The sequence below is a fragment of the Saccoglossus kowalevskii genome, chromosome 13, assembly GCF_978046115.1.
Source record: "Saccoglossus kowalevskii chromosome 13, keSacKowa6.1, whole genome shotgun sequence".
NCBI lineage: Eukaryota > Metazoa > Hemichordata > Enteropneusta > Harrimaniidae > Saccoglossus > Saccoglossus kowalevskii.
The window spans coordinates 29,950,325-29,974,073 of NC_140653.1; the positions used below are offsets into that span (position 1 = coordinate 29,950,325).

The window sequence follows — 23,749 nt, forward strand, 5'->3', positions numbered from 1 at the left end:
CAATTTTGCTTAAAATCCAAAATGGCGGCCAAACCATGTGACTGATCTGAAATCTTTTTTAGGTTTCTGAAAGGGCTTGATACACAGATGCAATGAAGCAAAATTGAAAATATTCCCTCAAGTGTTGCCAGAGTAAAAAACTACTTCCTGTTTAGAAGAAATCCAAAATGGTGGCCAAACCACGTGACCAATCGTAAACATTTTTTCAAACATAAATGGGATTCATATATAGAAGCTAAATACTACATATGAGAGCATTCTGCTTGGTGGTTCTGAAGAAGAAGATTTTTTAGTAGTTTTTGCCGTTTTTAGGAAAAACAAAATGGCGGGAAAAGTCACATGGCCGCTAAAGTTTTTATTGCTGATATCTATTACACATGAGTTGTATTATATACCATAAAAAAATCTAGACGCCTAGACCCTCAGAAAGTGGTCAAACAGCCACTTCCGGTTTTATTTCAATCCAATATGGCTGCCAAACTTATTGACCAATCTAAATTCTGAAAGCATGTTGCACCAGTTCACATTAGGGACTATCAGTATAGAGCATTATCAGACCATTCCGTTCAGCGGTTTTCTCAAACGGCTTGACGAAAAAAGTTACGGAAGAAAGAAGAAAGAAAGAAGAAAGAAAGAAGAAAAAACCGGACAATAAGAATAGGGGCCTCGCCCTTTGGGCTTGGGCCCCTAATTAAAGCCGCAAGCGGCGTCACCGGGGCCCAAGCTATCGGACGAATTTCGTCATTAAAGTGGTCACCAAATTGCCATTAAGGTACTTTGAACGATTTGTACCTTGAGGTTGATGTGCCTTCTATTTACCTGGTTTGGTAATGAGATATGCTTTTTAGAATATATAAGGAGCCATGTGCTTATGCATATTATTGAGGTTACAATGTCATATATGGTATTCTTTTATATTAGTCTTTTGTTTGATTACTTCATTATGGCACTGGTTGCATGTCCCGTTTTGCAACAGTGTTTCAGATATGACAGTTATGCATATTAATGAGTTCACATGACCATATATGGTCATCTTTTATTTTAGTGAGAGCTCTTGTTTACCATCATCTTAATAATGTAGACCAGGAAGTTTGAATGAACAGTTACATTAGGTACACATGCAGTTAGTTGCATGTATTTACCTGGTCTGGTTATTAAGATATGGTTTTCAAAATATATAATTAGCCATGTGTTTATGGATAATAATGAGGTTTGTTTGATGCCTTCATTATGGTACAAGTTAGATATCCCGTTCTGTAACAGTGTTACAGATATGACAGTTATGCATATTAATGAGCTCACAGGACCATATATGGTCATCTGTTATTTTAATCACATTTCTTGTTCAATATCATCACAATAATACAAGTTTCATCTTCCTAACTGCAACAGTGTTCTAGATATAATGGTTATGCATATTAATGAGTTCACATGACCATATATGGTCTTCAGTTATTTTAGTCAAATCTCTTGTTTAACGTCATCATAATAGCGCAGGTTACATCTTCCTAACTACAACAGTGCTTGACATATAGCAGTTATGCATACTAATGAGGTTAGAAGCTCCCCACCCCATGGGTGCGTAGCCACATGACCTAGCCATATGCCATTCAGGGGAAAGAATGTATCTAAAGAGTAGAATACACGTACAAAATTTTATTCCAATCGGACCAATACAACACATGTAATTGAACAATTTCTGTTTGCACAATATCCAAGATGGCGGCTAAATCATGTGACTGATCAAAATTATATTATTTTTCTCATATGGAGCTATGGCCAGACATATTATTAATGAAAACATCTAGTAGATCGGTTGAAGCAGCTTAAAGAAACAAATGCCCAAACTTTTGGTCATTTTTATTTGAAATCCAAGATGGCGGCCAAACATGTGACTGATCAAAACTATATCATTTGTTTCAAATGGAGCAATGGCCAAACATGATATATACAACATATCTAGTTGATAGGTTGAAGCACCTTTGAGAAACAAATGGCCAAACTTTTGGTCATTTTCATCTAAAATCCAAGATGGCCGCCAAACCACGTGACTGATCGAAAATATATTATTTTTTTCAAATGGACCTATGGCCATACATCTGATATACAACGTATCTAGTTGATCGGTTGAAGCACCTCTGAGAAACAAATGTCCAAAATTTTGGTCAATTTTGCCTAAAATCCAAGATGGCGGCCAAACCATGTGACTTATCTGAATTTTTTCTTTGATATCTGAAAGAGGTCATTATAAAGCTGCAATTTAGCTGATTAGAAAATGATCACATAATTGTGGCTTGATAAAAAAAAACTACTTCCTGTCTAGAAGAAATCCAAAATGGCGGCCAAACCATGTGACAAATCATAACAATTTTTTCAAACTTAAATGTGCTTTGTATATTGAAGCTAAATACTATATATGGGAGCATTTCGCTTGGTAGTTCTGAAGAAGAAGATTTTCAAGGGTTTTTTCCCGTTTTTGGGAGAAAAAACATGGCGGAAAAAGTTGAGGTTTACGTTTAGAATTTTTTTTCATATATCTACTACACATGAGTTGTACTATATGCCATAAAAAACCCTGATCGCCTAGACCCTCAGAAAGTGGTCAAATACCCACTTCCTGTTTAACTTCAATCCAATATGGCTGCCAAACTAACTGACCAATCAAAATTCTAAAAGCATGTTGCACCAGTTCACATTAGGGACTATCAGTATACAGCATTATCAGACCATTCTCTTCAGCGGTTTTCTCAAACGGCTTGACGAAAAAAGTTACGGAAGAAAGAAAGAAAGAAGAAAAAACCGAACAATAACAATAGGGGCCTAGCCCTTCGGGCTTGGGCCCCTAATTAAAGCCGCAAGCGGCGTCACCGGGGCCCAAGCTGACAAGATTCTGTTTCATAATTAATGTGGTCACATGTTAGACAATCAGGTAGCTTGAATTATCAGTAACATGAGGTCAAAATGAAGTTGGTACCATGTATTTACCTGGTTTGGTTATCGAAATATGGTTTTCAGGATATATAATGAGCCATGTTCTTAATAATGAGATTACATAATCATATATAGCCATTTCTAATGTCAGTTACATCTTTCATTCAATGTCTTCATAATGACACTTGTTACACGTCCTGCTCTGCGACAGTGTTTTAGATATGACTGCTTTGCATATTAATGAGTTCACATGACCATATATGGTCATCTGTTATTTTTAATCAAATCTCTTGTTCACTGTTGTCATAATAACACAGGATTCATCTTCCAAACTGCAACAGTGTTTAAGATATAATGGTTATGCATATTAATGAGTTCACATGACCATATATGGTTATCTGTTATTTTAATCAAATCTCTTGTTCACTGTTGTCATAACACAGGATTCATCTTCCTAACTGCAACAGTGTTTAAGATATAATGGTATGCATATTAATGAGTTCACATGACCATATATGGTCATCTGTTATTTTAATCAAATCTCTTGTTCACTGTTGTCATAATAACACAGGATTCATCTTCCTAACTGCGACAGTGTTTTAGATATGACTGCTATGCATATTAATGAGTTCACATGACCATATATGGTTATCTGTTATTTTAATCAAATCTCTTGTTCACTGTTGTTATAATGACACAGGATTTATCTTCCTAACTGCGACAGTGTTTAAGATATAATGGTTATGCATATTAATGAGTTCATATGACCATATATGGTTATCTGTTATTTTAATCAAATCTCTTGTTAACTGTTGTCATAATGACACAGGATTCATCTTCCTAACTGCAACAGTGTTTGAGATATAACGATTACGCATATTAATGAGCTCACGTGACTATATATGGTCATCTGTTATTTTAATCAAATCTTTTGTTCAATGTTGTCATAATAACACAGGATTCCACTTCCTAACTGCAACAGTGTTTGAGATATGACAGTTATGCATATTAATGAGCTCACATGACCATATATGGTCATTTGTTATTTTAATCGAATCTCTTGTTCAAGGTTGTCATAATAACACAGGATTCATCATCCTAACTACAACAGTGCTTGAGTTATAACAGTTATGCATATTAATGAGGTTAGAAGCCCCCACCCCATGGGTGCCCAGCCACGTGGCCTAACAGTGTGCTATTGGGGCAAAATGATGCATCTGATGACACAAATGCACATACAAAATTTGAAAGAAATCAGACTAATACAAAACATGTAGTTGCATAATTTCTATTTTCACAAAATCCAAGATGGCGGCCAAACCACGTGACTGATCAAAATAATATTATTTTTCTCGTATGCAGCTAAGGCCAGGCATGGTAAATATAAAAACATCTAGTAGATTGGTTGAATCGTCTCTGAGAAACAAATACCCAAACTTTTGATCAATTTTGCTTAAAATCCAAAATGGCGGCCAAACCATGTGACTGATCTGAAATTTTTTTCAGGTTTCTGAAAGGGCTTGATACACAGATGCCATGAAGCAAAATTGAAAATATTCCCTCAAGTGTTGCCAGAGTAAAAAACTACTTCCTGTTTAGAAGAAATCCAAAATGGTGGCCAAACCACGTGACCAATCGTAAACATTTTTTCAAACATAAATGGGATTCATATATAGAAGCTAAATACTACATATGAGAGCATTCTGCTTGGTGGTTCTGAAGAAGAAGATTTTCAAGTGTTTTTTGCCGTTTTTAGGAAAAACAAAATGGCGGGAAAAGTCACATGACCGCTAAAGTTTTTATTGCTGATATTTATTACACATGAGTTGTACTATATACCATAAAAAAATCTAGACGCCTAGACCCTCAGAAAGTGGTCAAACAGCCACTTCCGGTTTTATTTCAATCCAATATGGCTGCCAAACTAATTGTCCAATTGAAATTCTGAAAGCATGTTGCACCAGTTCACATTATGGACTATCAGTATAGAGCATTATCAGACCATTCTGTTCAGCGGTTTTCTCAAACGGCTTGACGAAAAAAGTTACGGAAGAAAGAAGAAGATGATGAAGAAGAAAAAACCGGACAATAAGAATAGGGGCCTCGCCCTTCGGGCTTGGGCCCCTAAAAATGTCTGAATTTGAAATTATAACATTGATCAGACTAAGGAAAAGTTTTTCCATGGCATAATATCATTACCGAGGTATTATCGAATGCGGTGATTTACATGATTCACAATAAGAATGTGTGATGACACTACTACTAACATAGGCCCAATGCAAATTGTTATTCACAGGAAAAAGCAAACTGATTCTGTCGTGGCAGCAGCGATACCACAATAAAGACAGTCAACTGACAGTGTTTACGATAAACCAACACTGACATTAGGAACCGCCAAGGAAATTGTTAACACACGTTATTGTTTAGAGATTGACGTCATAAAAGAACTGACAGGCTCCGTCAACCAGAATTTCTATGTATCATCTAGTGTAGAAGCACAGACTACAGGATTTGTACTAAAAATAATAAATTTAAAAGAATCTAAGTGTGAAGAGTTACTGATGGGACGTATTGAAATGATGTGTTGCCTAAATAATGACAATATCAATTGCCCTGTGCCTGTCAAGCTCTCTGATGGTAATTACATCACGTGGTATGGCACGAAAGGTGAGATTATTTTTGAAATATTAATGGTGTAAGCAGTCAACTAATTTAAATCATCCATATATGGTATATACATCATATCGTCTACAATTAATAATAATCAATGTAAGAATGTTTACACTGAGAAATACAAAATAAATTATATATCGAAATAAACTGTTTCACAGAGAGTGGGCAACATGCTGTCTACCTGCAGAGGTTCGTATATGGAACACCATTCGCAGACATAGAAATAACACCTACATCAGATCTGTATTACTCGGCTGGGAAGTATCTGTGAAATGTGGATGCGGTTCTTAAGGTATTTTCATTTTCATGGAAACAGTTTTATCAACTTTTATAGGAATGTCTCATTGTGAAAAAGTCCACAAATCCTGAGCACAATAACTGCAATGTACAATGTGCGTTGATTACAGTGGATTACAGTGAAATATTCTATTTTTTACCTGAAATAAAATATTATACTGGTACATGATATTATGCAAAATTTCTATCATATTGGTTTTGGTTTTGGAAGCTACACTGCATGTATGGCGTTCAAAAATTATTTCATATAATTGAGTTAGAAAAACGAAAGTCAACGGAAGACAGTTAAAATGAAAATGGATTTTAAAAGTGAAAATGGATTTTAAAAATAAAAATAGATTTTCAAAACGAAATGGATTTAAAAAATGGAAGCGGATTTTCAAAACAAAAATGGATTAAAACAATTGTTTTTTTAAAATAAAACAGATTTCAGGGAAGAAAGTGGGTTTTAAAAATCGTTTTCAGAACCGAAAATGTTTATTAAAAGGGTTATAAAATAAAAAGGAATTTTCAAAATGTAAATGAATTGTATAAATTGTACATAAAATGCAATGTTGTGAACCACCTCTGTTGCCGTAGACAAGCCACCATGTTTAGTGCAGACACAAAAGGTCTAACAATAATATTCTCGATTTTGTCACAGGTTTGAAAACAATGGTCATAAAATATCAATTATCCAAATAAATATTTACGAACCAAGTCTATAAGGTACAAGAATCCAGATCTTGACTTAAATAAGCCTTTGATTGACAGCAATATTGAAGGACCGGGATGCTTTGTTCAACACAGAGACAACATCAGATCCCAGGAAACAAAAACGATTACACACCAAACCGCCCACACGGGTTTGGCGATCTAAATACGCTGTGGTGGGCACGAATAAATTAAAAACACAACGATACTATAACTACATCGACAGTTTTGTGTCAAATGCTTGGAACTGTTTGCATATCACATTGGCGAATCTTATTAAAATTATAGAACTGTAATTTGGGTCGATTGAGATAAACATTAGGAGATGAAGTTAGATATTACCTTTAGACGGTTCCATGCGCTGTCTGAATAATGTGCGAGCACTTCACAGATTGAAAGCTGTCTGCCCAGTAAAATCTCGCTGGGGCACGACTTGTGCACGATTATAGTGTTAATTGTGGTTTATAATGTGTTGCTAACACTAAAAAGTGTGTAAATAAAAGAAACTGGTTAAATTTACAGTGTAAATGCTCATTAATTAAGTAAATGCTAATTAATATTGTACCATTAAATGCGTAATTTGAATATATTAAAGTTGATCCAACCTGAATAGCTCAGACATTTCAGGCACAACCTGCTGTGGTCAAAGCTTCTTCAGCCAAACTTTTCAATTGATGTACTATTTGTGCTATGACCAATCGACAGTGAATGTATTTGCAATCTACCAAGAAATAAAATATAGGTTTATCTGAGGGTAGATCAAACAGTACATTTGTCCCATAGTTTTCTAAAATATAACTTAATTCCCTTCAAAATAGTTTCTATTGGCTTCTATGATTCACTGCATTATATTACTTCAACTGGCAAAGCACTGGTGGTATTCTGACGTACATAGAAAATGTCCTGAATACCTCTGGCAATGTCTTGGATTAGTGAAAAACACCACACAGGCAGTAGTATTTGATTTAATTTGATTTGTTTTTTGAGTTACGCCACATGTATTCTTTGTGAGGACCTGTAAGAACATTGTGCAGAAGAGTTCAAGACTATGTTCGAGTCTAAGCTGTTGATTGAATATGTTGAAGGGCATTGGACAAAGATGGCGTGGTGCAATATTTGACAGTGATTATTTCTCAGACATGATATGGACAGCAAAAACATTCGATCTCCTCTGAGATCGAAAACTTGGCTTTAAAACCTATTGATGCAGTTAGTCTGCAGTTAGCCAAACTTTGTTAAAATCATTTATTTTTAATGGTGACGAGGGACATCACAAAACTTCTTTGGACTACAAGGTTCAAAAGATTGCAGCCCCTGCTACAGACTGCAACAATCTATACTTTCTGCTCGTGTCCATCCAAGAAGATACATGTACATGTACAACAAGTATTATTTAAATCAAACTAGCAGTCATCAAGAAGAAGTTTACCAAAAATGTTGACTAAAATTAGAAAATTGAAGATATTGTCACCAAATATTCAAATCTACTAGAGGTCCGATGAAGGTACACATATGACATGTATCAAAGCAATTGGATCAGCATTTTTGAAGAAGTCGAAAATAACATTTTTTACCTAAAATGTTCGCTAAAAATAGAGAATTAATGACATCATCACAAAATGAACAAATCAGATAAAGGTCCAACCCAAGATACTTACAAACTATGTATCAAAGCAATAAACCTGGTAGGTGTCAAGAAGATGAAAATGTAATTGTTGATGGACAAACGAAAAACCTACAAGAATAGTTTTGCTGTCATCTACAATGGCAAGCGATGGCAGTGGATTGATATGACCTAGAAACACTGAATTTGATTGGATAGATTGTTATATTTGAATGAAACACAAATAAATTAATTTATACAAAGAAATCATTAATATAAACATACATATTATAAGTTTATAAAATCTTGTTTACAAGAACATTAAATTATGAGATAAGTACATCAGCACCAAGGATAAATATAAACAAAACACTGTTGAGGTAATTCCAATAAATATAATAATACTGTCATACAAAAATCATGTGACAAAAATGACAATAACATGTAATAGATCAGTTTGTGTGAGAATTAAATTTTCAGCTTAAATGAAAATAGAAACATCGCTTTCCATAATTATATTGAGAGAATAGATTTAATTTTGTTAAACCCATAGGTAGAGTTTGCCATTATTAACAACATATATTAAGCAATTCAAATAAAAACTATGTAAAATCATACATAACTATTACATAATAATCTCTGGTTCAAAACTTTTCCCACTCAGATTTACTACAAAGGATATTTTTCTGAGATATTTCAAATTTTCAGCACAGATTTCTGTTTGATGCAACTTTTCAATTTTCTTTGTGTAGAAACCTGTATTGTTATTTTTTCAAAGTTTTGTAATCATTAAAATTTTAAATTCCTTTCCCAGTGTGAAAGATTTCATTGAGCACTGCATAAACATTTAAAAATATTCATAAAACTCAAGCTTCAATCATTGAAACTGACATGAATACAGTATATTATATATGCACCAAGGGAGTTTTTTTATATTATTGTATCTAGCCAAGTGATAAATGTAATAAAAAAGTTAGGAATGTTACTTAGTAGTATAATAAGAACATTACAGATACAATGTAAGCGTAATTGTAACTCAACTGAGACAGCATAACATTGTCATTTTAAAAAAAACATTACAATAACAAATCTTTTATGTCGAAAACAAGTGTTTATATACATTTTAAAATTAATGATTCCTATTCAACTGATCCATCAATCATTACTACACACAATAATTAATTTTACAGACTTGTACACACTGTATATACTACACTTACAACCATAGCGTGTGCATATATTAATGCTTTTTATAAGTACAAATTACATCTGTGGTATGACTAAAGCTTTCAATCCATACCGGTATATCAGTAAGTTTTCTGTGATAGGAGTATTACACCAACGTCATGAACAATCAGTCTGAGGTTGAAGCTTGAGTTGCTGCAGCTCCTGTGCAAACTTAAGAATATCAAGAAGTTGTAGACCCATATCTTTCTGCAAACTTTTGTAGAAGAATTCTGGAGCCTGAAATGAAATAAATAGTTCCATCAAAATAATGAATATGACTTGTGTGTCTCACTCTTTCTTTGCTTAATATTTTGTTTTCCAGTTGAAACCCACAACATAGACAATACAACTATTTTGCAACCAGGCTGCAAGACATGGATTTTTAACCAGTACACCTTCCTATGATTCCACTTAGTATTAATGTATGACATTTATATTGCTTTATATATCACAAAGAGCAAATACAAATCTGGGGATCTAAACTAGTTTCAATGACTACTCGATTTCCCTTCTGTGATGATCATTTTAGATTCGAAATTGGACAAAATAAGAACTGAGATTAATAATTCAACAAGATATAAAAAGTCACATGTTATGATGAGAGTCATTCTCAAACTATTCCAGTCATAAGTAACTGGCTGAAATTTACCTTTAGTACCGGTATGGTCTGTCCAAAACTACGCCCTTAATGTAATAATATGGATTTTATTACATGTATAATTTGTCGTTGTATCAATTTTGAACAAAATTGCTCTGAGCATTTTCCTATACCAGAGAAAACATTGTTTTAGACCAAATATTACCATATTTTTTCCAAAAAGACTCATTCAATGTATATGAATAAGGATTGTCCATGTAAGAAATTGATCTGTGAATGCAGCTAAACAGAAAATAATTTTCAGGAAATATCACAAAAGTGTGTTAGCCACAGCCATCCTTTACAAAATTTGTTTTCAAATTAGACATATTGCAAAATGTGTTATAATTCTGAAACTTATTATAAATTATTGTTATGTACCTCATTTCTTAAATTAATCAGCTGTATAAGATTTTGACCATCAAGTTGATCAATGAGCATGGAATTATATCTGTAGAAATAAGAAAATCAGTTATGAAAATAATACTGTAACAATTGCATTGAAATGCAAAAATTTTAGATTTACTAATCCTTGTACTTGTTAGTGTAGTATACAGCTATGTACACAGCTCTATGCTGTACAAATTGCAAAGTGATGGCAGATCAGTCAAATACTAGTAACACCATTAAAAATGCATCCCTATACAACATACAAATCATTGAGAATCATACAGTCATTATTTGTATTTAACTGAATTAACATTCAACACACAAAACAACTTTGAACAATATCAGTCAAGGCAGGTCTGAGAAATGTTTAAAAGTACAAAATGATGGCTGTATTTTAGTAGAGAGTGGCATTTTGGCCGTATTATAATGCTTTTACCATACATGTAGGTGCCTATGGCACAGATTTTGTGCCATATCTCAAATTGTAGGCTTGGCGACATATGCTGAAAATATAATATACTGTTAATGGTGAGGTACTTTTTGTTTTCCTGAATTATTTCAAAAATCTGTGTTTTAAAAAGTGTTTATAAATGCAACTTTTGTTTAACATTATGCTTAATGGAGCTGTTTTAAAAATATAAATTTTTGAAAAATATTAGGACAAGTTTCTCAAAATACGTCACTGTAACACACAAAAGAATGTTATTTTTGGTGCCATTTTGAACAACTTTGAACAATATCTGTCAAGGCAGGTCTGAGAAATGGTTATAAGTACACAAAAATTCATATAAATTAAACTAACATAACCAACAATCGGATATTTTGAATCAAATCACTATACAAACTGATGTCATTCAGGAACCTATCAGTTAAAAAAAAACTAAAACAATCAAAAAATACCACACAAGGACATGCAACCCATTATGTCTTGCCATGTTGTCTTGTAAAATGACAAGTTACATCAGTAACCCACTATGAATAATGTCAGTGCCAAGTTAGAATAAAATCGATCACATGCCCGAAAAACAATTGATGACACCAAATATTGATTTGTAATATGTATGTAAATGTGCATATCATTATGTAGACCATTATGAATTGTCTCAGTACAAGCTTAATCAATCTAGGCAGCTCTGAGAAATTATGTTGGACAGACACTTGTATAGATGGACGGACAGAAGCCAAAACATAATTCTCTGTTTCATATTATATATGACAGGAAGTAGCATTACTGTATTAGCATTATTGTATGTATTGTTTTAAAATTGGAAAAATCATGAAAGTTTTGTTACAATGAATATTTAAGAATGCAGTATTATAGTATTTTCTGATATTTTCATTGTTCAAAAAATCTAGCATTCTAGGGAAAATTAATATCAGCAAGCTTATTGTGCATTTATGCTGTACAACACATTTATTCTGTTATTCCGCATTCCAGTAACTGATAAATAAATGAATAATACTAATCTTGAATCATACCTCTCAATGCCACATTGAACAAGCCATTCCTTTACATCAGAACAAGTCCAATCTTTGATTGATGAATGGCTACTTATCGGAGGAAGTGGTGAGGAGCCAGTTGGAAAATCACGACCTTCCGAGCTGCTCTCCGGCTACAAGATGCATTGATAAATTTTAAACAAAAAACTCATGAGAAGTAAGCATAGATTTCATTGTAAAACTGATATAACTGTAGAAATACACACTGATGCACCAGAACACTCTCAGAAACACATAATTCTGTAATGAAGGCACATTTATTGCAAAAATGTGTTTAACTTACTGTGTAATTGAAAGCACACCAACCACACTGTGGTATCTGGTGTTTTAAAGTTGCTTTCCACTTTGCAAATTCCTGGAACGAGCTAAAAACATATAAACATCTGTACATTTGATTGTACTCTGTATATATTGTTCAGTGGATAGTACCTCACAGATTTGCAAAGTGGGAAGGCAACTTTAAATTGGAAGTCAAAACTGTATAGTGTTAGAAGACATGTATAAATGTGATTGCCCCATGTATATATAATTAAAGGAGAAATTTAAAAATTATACATAAATCTCAAACTATTACTACTTTAATAATGAAGCTTTATGTGAAATATGTGAAATAACAGTGTGAGATCTACTTATGATTTTCCTTCAATAATTTGTTGATGGGACACACATTTTAACTAAGACTTCTTTTTAACTGTTTAAAGCATATCAGCATTTAAAACATATCAGCTATGCATTTAAAATAGACATTATGATTATATAGAAAACATACAATGTGACTAAAGCCAGCATGTAATTGTAAGGTTAATGTATTAAATAGTTATATAATTACAAAGCCATGCAGCCCTTGAATTGCCAGACTACTTGCAGAAAGAGGATAAAATAAAAGTATGTGTCATTCTGCGCACATATTGAAGGAACAAAATGACTGTAAAAAAAGAAAAGCTAAAGGCAAACCACAGAATACAAAGAAATGGTGATTTAAGTTTTTCCCAAATATATACAAATTTTACCAATGTTTGTAAATTGCTAAAAGATTTAATTCTACATATTATGTGATTGTATTGATCTCATAATTAAATCATGATCTTATTTTAACAGAGAATTTGGACAGCGACAGTTCACATATGACATGAGTTACAGAATGTGACCCTTTAATTAAACATTATGTACATATGAAAGATGTACTTGCCAAAGATTGTGTAAACAATTTTTTTTAAACAAATTTAAGGTAGAAACCTACTCATGAAATCAAAACCCAACAAATTATCCAATTTTTAATAAATAAATTGGCAATATAAGAATATTGATTTTAAAAAAGTTGGGGGTCACCAGCTTAATTTTCGAAAAATATTGGTTGTATTTTAGTGGATAGTGGTCATTTTGGGCTGACATAGGCTGATAAAATGATATACTGTTAATGCTAAGGTATTTTTTTTGTTTTGTCATGCGATTTATGACATGCTTTCTCAAAAATGATGAGTTGGCTTCTACCTTAAGAAGCATTTTCCATAAAATGTAATTGTGCATACATAAAACATGATATGGTTAACAATTGTCTTTTGTAGATTTGAAATCAATACATATGACACAGAGACCTGAATATATTATATGATTGAGCATGATGGAAGTTAGATATGTCAGTAATAAAATACTGGACATTAAAATGTACTGGTATCTGTATTAAAGACTATAAAAAAATGTGATATTACTATGCTTATAAAGTCAAAATTTAACAGTTAATTTAAATATCCAGTTATAGCATCAAAGACTGGTCACCAATCAATAACGACAAGATTTTGATCATGTTTTTAAAACTATAAATTATGATATGTATAATTCTATTTTAATAGATTGAATGTCCTCACACTGGAATCTTGGTTAACTTAACACAGTAGATGAATTCCTAACATCTTCTGTTTTGTTATATAATGTAATAAGTATATGAAGTGAAAATTTACTTTGATTGAGAAAACAATGATACCTGTGGTTCCCTGGAGAGAGAGCTGGAAGCAAGTAAGGAAATGGAATGTTTTTTAGCCTAGAAATGAGCAGAAAGCATTAATTCATTATAATCATGATATCCCAGCATGCATTGTTTCAACACACCCAAGATAATTGAAGATATCCCAGCATGCATTGCCCAAATAAATTACTGTAAAATAATTTACTTTCGCTAGAATTAATTTTCACTGAAAAGACTTTTTGGGTGTTTTGTATAAAATTTATTTTCACTGATTTTTGACAAGTTGAATGTAAAATATAGGAAAAATGTATATTCACTGGATTTTATTTTCACTGAATCATTCCTTCAGCGAAAACAGCGAAAATTAATTCCAAGCGAAAATAAAGTTTTTTACAGTATGCCACCTTCAGATCACCAGCAATGACGTCAAGGCCACGCATGTTGCATGCACTGATTTTATAAAGTGTTGAAATTGAAATATGTATCAGTCAGACTGTCACATTTTGATATGCAGTACAGGCAATTGCAGCAAAAAAATTATAACTGATACATTTTTGATGCTAGAAATGTTCATTATTTGTCGTTAAGAGATTAAAGTTTATGAATGTAACTGTAACTTGCAGTAAGAAACCTAGTGAAATTTTCACTGCTACAAAATTTTGCATGAAAATTAAAGTGGCTACAGTACTTTCAGTTTCTAGTCACAGAATAAATATGCCTAAACAATATTTACTAATCAACTATTGTCAACTATTAAATTTTAGCTACCAGAGATTTTATAGCATTCACAGGAACTTGATTTTATAAAGTCACAGTGGCATCCTGTTAAAAAAAAACAATGATGTTTTCTCTGCAACCAAATTATTAATGATATTTGAAAATTTGTTTCTGATGTTTTATTAAAGCATCATCAATATAACTATATCACATAAATTAATTGACCTATGTCTGTTTCCCTAGATAACATCTGATGTACTGTAGACCTTTTACAACATTTCCATGTGAGTATGAATACGCCACTCAGCATAGACAATCAACCCATTGAATGCTTCTATTAACACATACTCTATCCTGACCTTTAAATTCTCATCTAAATGAACACAAGTATTCCCTGAAGTTCTGATTTTTCCATTTGTACAAGACAACACATGGTACAGATGGAGATGATCAGTCTGTGTGATCATAATGACAATACTGTATTTGTTCTATTAAAAGCACATGTCCAATAAAAGCCAATATAAACAAAAATTACATTTGTTGTACAGTTTTGTATACTTTACTTTACTATTACTTATTTTGACCATAGAATATTCTCTATGAATGCATGTACTACTTAAAAAGATACATTACAAACAAAAAGTGTCAAAATAGAGAGGCTCAATGATAACGATAATTTCTCTGATTAACATTCTTCTCAAGGCAGTGTATAGATGCTCCTACAAAATGTGAAACCAATTTGCTTGAATAAGTAGTCAGATGTTCAAAGGGATGTATATAGAGTCACTGTACCTATATTCATTACATCACATTAAGTTACCGTAGTATATGTAGGTATTGTCATGGTATAATTGGTACATGTAGGTATGCATGGTTAGTTTGTTTGAGAATGGATAGTCAGTATAATTGGTACATGTAGGTATGCATGGTTAGTTTGTTTGAGAATGGATAGTCAGTATAATTGGTACATGTAGGTATGCATGGTTAGTTTGTTTGAGAACGGATAGTCAGTATAATTGGTACATGTAGGTATGCATGGTTAGTTTGTTTGAGAATGGATAGTCAGTATAATTGGTACATGTAGGTATGCATGGTTAGTTTGTTTGAGAATGAATAGTCAGTATAATTGGTACATGTAGGTATGAATGGTTCGTTTGTTTGAGAACGGATAGATAGTATAATTGGTACTTGTAGGTATGAATGGTTAGTTTGTTTGAGAATGGATAGTCAGTATAATTGGTACATGTAGGTATGCATGGTTAGTTTGTTTGAGAATGGATAGACAGTATGTAATTGGTACATGTAGGTATGCATGGTTAGTTTGTTTGAGAATGGATAGTCAGTATAATTGGTACATGTAGGTATGAATGGTTAGTTTGTTTGAGAACGGATAGTCAGTATAATTGGTACATGTAGGTATGCATGGTTAGTTTGTTTGAGAATGGATAGTCAGTATAATTAGTACATATAGGTATGCATGGTTAGTTTGTTTGAGAACGGATAGACAGTATAATTGGTACATGTAGGTATGCATGGTTAGTTTGTTTGAGAATGGATAGTCAGTATAATTGGTACATGTAGGTATGCATGGTTAGTTTGTTTGAGAACGGATAGACAGTATAATTGGTACATATAGGTATGAATGGTTCGTTTGTTTGAGAACGGATAGACAGTATAATTGGTACATGTAGGTATGAATGGTTAGTTTGTTTGAGAATGGATAGTCAGTATAATTGGTACATGTAGGTATGCATGGTTAGTTTGTTTGAGAATGGATAGTCAGTATAATTGGTACATATAGGTATGCATGGTTAGTTTGTTTGAGAATGGATAGACAGTATAATTGGTACATGTAGGTATGAATGGTTAGTTTGTTTGAGAATAGATAGACAGTATAATTGGTACATGTAGGTATGCATGGTTAGTTTGTTTGAGAATAGATAGACAGTATAATTGGTACATGTAGGTATGCATGGTTAGTTTGTTTGAGAACGGATAGACAGTATAATTGGTACATGTAGGTATGCATGGTTAGTTTGTTTGAGAATGAATAGTCAGTATAATTGGTACATGTAGGTATGCATGGTTAGTTTGTTTGAGAACGGATAGTCAGTATAATTGGTACATGTAGGTATGCATGGTTAGTTTGTTTGAGAATAGATAGACAGTATAATTGGTACATGTAGGTATGCATGGTTTGTTTGTTTGAGAATAGATAGTCAGTATAATTGGTACATGTAGGTATGCATGGTTAGTTTGTTTGAGAATGGATAGTCAGTATAATTGGTACATGTAGGTATGCATGGTTAGTTTGTTTGAGAATGGATAGTCAGTATAATTGGTACATGTAGGTATGCATGGTTATTTTGTTTGAGAATGAATAGTCAGTATAATTGGTACATGTAGGTATGCATGGTTATTTTGTTTGAGAATAGATAGACAGTATAATTGGTACATGTAGGTATGCATGGTTAGTTTGTTTGAGAACGGATAGTCAGTATAATTGGTACATGTAGGTATGCATGGTTATTTTGTTTGAGAATAGATAGACAGTATAATTGGTACATGTAGGTATGCATGGTTAGTTTGTTTGAGAATAGATAGACAGTATAATTGGTACATGTAGGTATGCATGGTTAGTTTGTTTGAGAACGGATAGACAGTATAATTGGTACATGTAGGTATGCATGGTTATTTTGTTTGAGAATAGATAGTCAGTATAATTGGTACATGTAGGTATGCATGGTTAGTTTGTTTGAGAACGGATAGACAGTATAATTGGTACATGTAGGTATGCATGGTTAGTTTGTTTGAGAACGGATAGACAGTATAATTGGTACATGTAGGTATGCATGGTTAGTTTGTTTGAGAACGGATAGACAGTATAATTGGTACATGTAGGTATGCATGGTTAGTTTGTTTGAGAACGGATAGACAGTATAATTGGTACATGTAGGTATGCATGGTTAGTTTGTTTGAGAATAGATAGACAGTATAATTGGTACATGTAGGTATGCATGGTTATTTTGTTTGAGAATAGATAGACAGTATAATTGGTACATGTAGGTATGCATGGTTAGTTTGTTTGAGAACGGATAGTCAGTATAATTGGTACATGTAGGTATGCATGGTTAGTTTGTTTGAGAATGGATAGTCAGTATAATTGGTACATATAGGTATGCATGGTTAGTTTGTTTGAGAATGGATAGACAGTATAATTGGTACATGTAGGTATGCATGGTTATTTTGTTTGAGAATGAATAGTCAGTATAATTGGTACATGTAGGTATGCATGGTTAGTTTGTTTGAGAATAGATAGACAGTATAATTGGTACATGTAGGTATGCATGGTTAGTTTGTTTGAGAATGAATAGTCAGTATAATTGGTACATGTAGGTATGCATGGTTAGTTTGTTTGAGAACGGATAGTCAGTATAATTGGTACATGTAGGTATGCATGGTTAGTTTGTTTGAGAATAGATAGACAGTATAATTGGTACATGCATGGTTAGTTTGTTTGAGAATGGATAGTCAGAATAATTGGTACATGTAGGTATGCATGCTTAGTTTGTTTGAGAATGGATAGACAGTATAATTGGTACATGTAGGTATGCATGGTTAGTTTGTTTGAGAATGGATAGTCAGTATAATTGGTACATGTAGGTATGCATGGTTATTTTGTTTGAGAATGAATAGTCAGTATAATTGGTACATGTAGGTATGCATGGTTTGTTTGTTTGAGAATGGATAGTCAGTATAATTGGTACATATAGGTATGCATGGTTAGTTTGTTTGAGAATAGATAGACAGTATAATTGGTACATGTAGGTATGCATGGTTAGTTTGTTTGAGAATGAATAGTCAGTATAATTGGTACATGTAGGTATGCATGGTTAGTTTGTTTGAGAACGGATAGTCAGTATAATTGGTACATGTAGGTATGCATGGTTAGTTTGTTTGAGAATAGATAGACAGTATAATTGGTACATGCATGGTTAGTTTGTTTGAGAATGGATAGTCAGTATAATTGGTACATGTAGGTATGCATGCTTAGTTTGTTTGAGAATGGATAGTCAGTATAATTGGTACATGTAGGTATGCATGGTTATTTTGTTTGAGAATGAATAGTCAGTATAATTGGTACATGTAGGTATGCATGGTTAGTTTGTTTGAGAATAGATAGACAGTATAATTGGTACATGTAGGTATGCATGGTTAGTTTGTTTGAGAATAGATAGACAGTATAATTGGTACATGTAGGTATGCATGGTTAGTTTGTTTGAGAATGGATAGTCAGTATAATTGGTACATGTAGGTATGCATGGTTATTTTGTTTGAGAATGAATAGTCAGTATAATTGGTACATGTAGGTATGCATGGTTAGTTTGTTTGAGAACGGATAGACAGTATAATTGGTACATGTAGGTATGCATGGTTAGTTTGTTTGAGAACGGATAGTCAGTATAATTGGTACATGTAGGTATGCATGGTTAGTTTGTTTGAGAACGGATAGACAGTATAATTGGTACATGTAGGTATGCATGGTTTGTTTGTTTGAGAATGGATAGTCAGTATAATTGGTACATATAGGTATGCATGGTTAGTTTGTTTGAGAACGGATAGTCAGTATAATTGGTACATGTAGGTATGCATGGTTAGTTTGTTTGAGAATGGATAGTCAGTATAATTGGTACATGTAGGTATGCATGGTTAGTTTTTTTGAGAATGGATAGTCAGTATAATTGGTACATGTAGGTATGCATGGTTAGTTTGTTTGAGAACGGATAGTCAGTATAATTGGTACATGTAGGTATGCATGGTTAGTTTGTTTGAGAATAGATAGACAGTATAATTGGTACATGTAGGTATGCATGGTTAGTTTGTTTGAGAATGGATAGTCAGTATAATTGGTACATGTAGGTATGCATGGTTAGTTTGTTTGAGAATGGATAGTCAGTATAATTGGTACATGTAGGTATGCATGGTTATTTTGTTTGAGAATAGATAGACAGTATAATTGGTACATGTAGGTATGCATGGTTAGTTTGTTTGAGAACGGATAGTCAGTATAATTGGTACATGTAGGTATGCATGGTTAGTTTGTTTGAGAACGGATAGACAGTATAATTGGTACATGTAGGTATGCATGGTTTGTTTGTTTGAGAATGGATAGTCAGTATAATTGGTACATGTAGGTATGCATGGTTAGTTTGTTTGAGAATAGATAGACAGTATAATTGGTACATGTAGGTATGCATGGTTTGTTTGTTTGAGAATGGATAGTCAGTATAATTGGTACATGTAGGTATGCATGGTTAGTTTGTTTGAGAATAGATAGACAGTATAATTGGTACATGTAGGTATGCATGGTTAGTTTGTTTGAGAATGGATAGTCAGTATAATTGGTACATGTAGGTATGCATGGTTAGTTTGTTTGAGAACGGATAGACAGTATAATTGGTACATGTAGGTATGCATGGTTAGTTTGTTTGAGAACGGATAGTCAGTATAATTGGTACATGTAGGTATGCATGGTTAGTTTGTTTGAGAACGGATAGTCAGTATAATTGGTACATGTAGGTATGCATGGTTAGTTTGTATGAGAACGGATAGACAGTATAATTGGTACATGTAGGTATGCATGGTTAGTTTGTTTGAGAACGGATAGTCAGTATAATTGGTACATGTAGGTATGCATGGTTAGTTTGTTTGAGAACGGATAGACAGTATAATTGGTACATGTAGGTATGCATGGTTAGTTTGTTTGAGAACGGATAGTCAGTATAATTGGTACATGTAGGTATGCATGGTTTGTTTGTTTGAGAATGGATAGTCAGTATAATTGGTACATGTAGGTATGCATGGTTAGTTTGTTTGAGAATAGATAGACAGTATAATTGGTACATGTAGGTATGCATGGTTTGTTTGTTTGAGAATAGATAGTCAGTATAATTGGTACATGTAGGTATGCATGGTTAGTTTGTTTGAGAATAGATAGACAGTATAATTGGTACATGTAGGTATGCATGGTTAGTTTGTTTGAGAACGGATAGTCAGTATAATTGGTACATGTAGGTATGCATGGTTAGTTTGTTTGAGAATAGATAGACAGTATAATTGGTACATGTAGGTATGCATGGTTAGTTTGTTTGAGAACGGATAGTCAGTATAATTGGTACATGTAGGTATGCATGGTTAGTTTGTTTGAGAACGGATAGACAGTATAATTGGTACATGTAGGTATGAATGGTTAGTTTGTTTGAGAACGGATAGTCAGTATAATTGGTACATGTAGGTATGCATGGTTAGTTTGTTTGAGAACGGATAGACAGTATAATTGGTACATGTAGGTATGCATGGTTTGTTTGTTTGAGAACGGATAGTCAGTATAATTGGTACATGTAGGTATGCATGGTTAGTTTGTTTGAGAATAGATAGACAGTATAATTGGTACATGTAGGTATGCATGGTTAGTTTGTTTGAGAACGGATAGTCAGTATAATTGGTACATGTAGGTATGCATGGTTTGTTTGTTTGAGAACGGATAGTCAGTATAATTGGTACATGTAGGTATGCATGGTTAGTTTGTTTGAGAATAGATAGACAGTATAATTGGTACATGTAGGTATGCATGGTTAGTTTGTTTGAGAACGGATAGTCAGTATAATTGGTACATGTAGGTATGCATGGTTAGTTTGTTTGAGAACGGATAGACAGTATAATTGGTACATGTAGGTATGAATGGTTAGTTTGTTTGAGAACGGATAGTCAGTATAATTGGTACATGTAGGTATGCATGGTTAGTTTGTTTGAGAATAGATAGACAGTATAATTGGTACATGCATGGTTAGTTTGTTTGAGAATGGATAGTCAGTATAATTGGTACATGTAGGTATGCATGCTTAGTTTGTTTGAGAATGGATAGTCAGTATAATTGGTACATGTAGGTATGCATGGTTATTTTGTTTGAGAATGAATAGTCAGTATAATTGGTACATGTAGGTATGCATGGTTAGTTTGTTTGAGAATAGATAGACAGTATAATTGGTACATGTAGGTATGCATGGTTAGTTTGTTTGAGAATAGATAGACAGTATAATTGGTACATGTAGGTATGCATGGTTAGTTTGTTTGAGAATGGATAGTCAGTATAATTGGTACATGTAGGTATGCATGGTTATTTTGTTTGAGAATGAATAGTCAGTATAATTGGTACATGTAGGTATGCATGGTTAGTTTGTTTGAGAACGGATAGACAGTATAATTGGTACATGTAGGTATGCATGGTTAGTTTGTTTGAGAACGGATAGTCAGTATAATTGGTACATGTAGGTATGCATGGTTAGTTTGTTTGAGAACGGATAGTCAGTATAATTGGTACATGTAGGTATGCATGGTTAGTTTGTTTGAGAACGGATAGTCAGTATAATTGGTACATGTAGGTATGCATGGTTAGTTTGTTTGAGAACGGATAGACAGTATAATTGGTACATGTAGGTATGCATGGTTTGTTTGTTTGAGAATGGATAGTCAGTATAATTGGTACATATAGGTATGCATGGTTAGTTTGTTTGAGAACGGATAGTCAGTATAATTGGTACATGTAGGTATGCATGGTTAGTTTGTTTGAGAATGGATAGTCAGTATAATTGGTACATGTAGGTATGCATGGTTAGTTTGTTTGAGAATGGATAGTCAGTATAATTGGTACATGTAGGTATGCATGGTTAGTTTGTTTGAGAACGGATAGTCAGTATAATTGGTACATGTAGGTATGCATGGTTAGTTTGTTTGAGAATAGATAGACAGTATAATTGGTACATGTAGGTATGCATGGTTAGTTTGTTTGAGAATGGATAGTCAGTATAATTGGTACATGTAGGTATGCATGGTTAGTTTGTTTGAGAATGGATAGTCAGTATAATTGGTACATGTAGGTATGCATGGTTATTTTGTTTGAGAATGAATAGTCAGTATAATTGGTACATGTAGGTATGCATGGTTATTTTGTTTGAGAATAGATAGACAGTATAATTGGTACATGTAGGTATGCATGGTTAGTTTGTTTGAGAACGGATAGTCAGTATAATTGGTACATGTAGGTATGCATGGTTAGTTTGTTTGAGAACGGATAGACAGTATAATTGGTACATGTAGGTATGCATGGTTTGTTTGTTTGAGAATGGATAGTCAGTATAATTGGTACATGTAGGTATGCATGGTTAGTTTGTTTGAGAATAGATAGACAGTATAATTGGTACATGTAGGTATGCATGGTTTGTTTGTTTGAGAATGGATAGTCAGTATAATTGGTACATATAGGTATGCATGGTTAGTTTGTTTGAGAATGGATAGTCAGTATAATTGGTACATATAGGTATGCATGGTTTGTTTGTTTGAGAACGGATAGTCAGTATAATTGGTACATGTAGGTATGCATGGTTAGTTTGTTTGAGAATGGATAGTCAGTATAATTGGTACATGTAGGTATGCATGGTTAGTTTGTTTGAGAACGGATAGACAGTATAATTGGTACATGTAGGTATGCATGGTTAGTTTGTTTGAGAACGGATAGTCAGTATAATTGGTACATGTAGGTATGCATGGTTAGTTTGTTTGAGAATGGATAGTCAGTATAATTGGTACATGTAGGTATGCATGGTTAGTTTGTTTGAGAACGGATAGACAGTATAATTGGTACATGTAGGTATGCATGGTTAGTTTGTTTGAGAACGGATAGTCAGTATAATTGGTACATGTAGGTATGCATGGTTTGTTTGTTTGAGAATGGATAGTCAGTATAATTGGTACATGTAGGTATGCATGGTTAGTTTGTTTGAGAATGGATAGTCAGTATAATTGGTACATGTAGGTATGCATGGTTAGTTTGTTTGAGAACGGATAGACAGTATAATTGGTACATGTAGGTATGCATGGTTAGTTTGTTTGAGAACGGATAGTCAGTATAATTGGTACATGTAGGTATGCATGGTTTGTTTGTTTGAGAACGGATAGTCAGTATAATTGGTACATGTAGGTATGCATGGTTTGTTTGTTTGAGAACGGATAGTCAGTATAATTGGTACATGTAGGTATGCATGGTTAGTTTGTTTGAGAA

At 33.2% G+C, this 23,749-nt stretch overlaps 2 protein-coding genes across 6 annotated transcripts in view; both read right to left on the reverse strand.

Annotated features, from left to right (window-relative positions):
- LOC102807546 (hydroxylysine kinase-like) overlaps positions 1 to 6,694 on the reverse strand; it is a 78,651-nt gene extending 71,957 nt beyond the window's left edge. For all 3 annotated transcript variants that reach the window (XM_085507186.1, XM_085507185.1, XM_085507187.1), the window contains exon 1: positions 6,598 to 6,694. The gene's annotated coding sequence lies outside the window, so the exon portion shown is untranslated. The remainder of the gene's footprint in view (positions 1 to 6,597) is intronic.
- Positions 6,695 to 8,467: 1,773 nt separating this feature from the next.
- Positions 8,468 to 23,749, reverse strand: part of LOC102806257 (uncharacterized) — a 30,510-nt gene continuing 15,228 nt past the window's right edge. For 2 of the 3 annotated variants that reach the window (XM_085507193.1, XM_085507192.1), the window contains 4 exons: positions 13,933 to 13,989; positions 11,931 to 12,064; positions 10,443 to 10,512; positions 8,468 to 9,661 (listed from right to left, as the gene is read on the reverse strand). In XM_085507193.1, coding sequence (XP_085363319.1) covers positions 9,542 to 9,661; positions 10,443 to 10,512; positions 11,931 to 12,064; positions 13,933 to 13,989 — 381 coding nt within the window. In that variant the 3' untranslated portion in view covers positions 8,468 to 9,541. The remainder of the gene's footprint in view (positions 9,662 to 10,442; positions 10,513 to 11,930; positions 12,065 to 13,932; positions 13,990 to 23,749) is intronic. The other variant, XM_085507194.1, reaches the window with a different exon arrangement.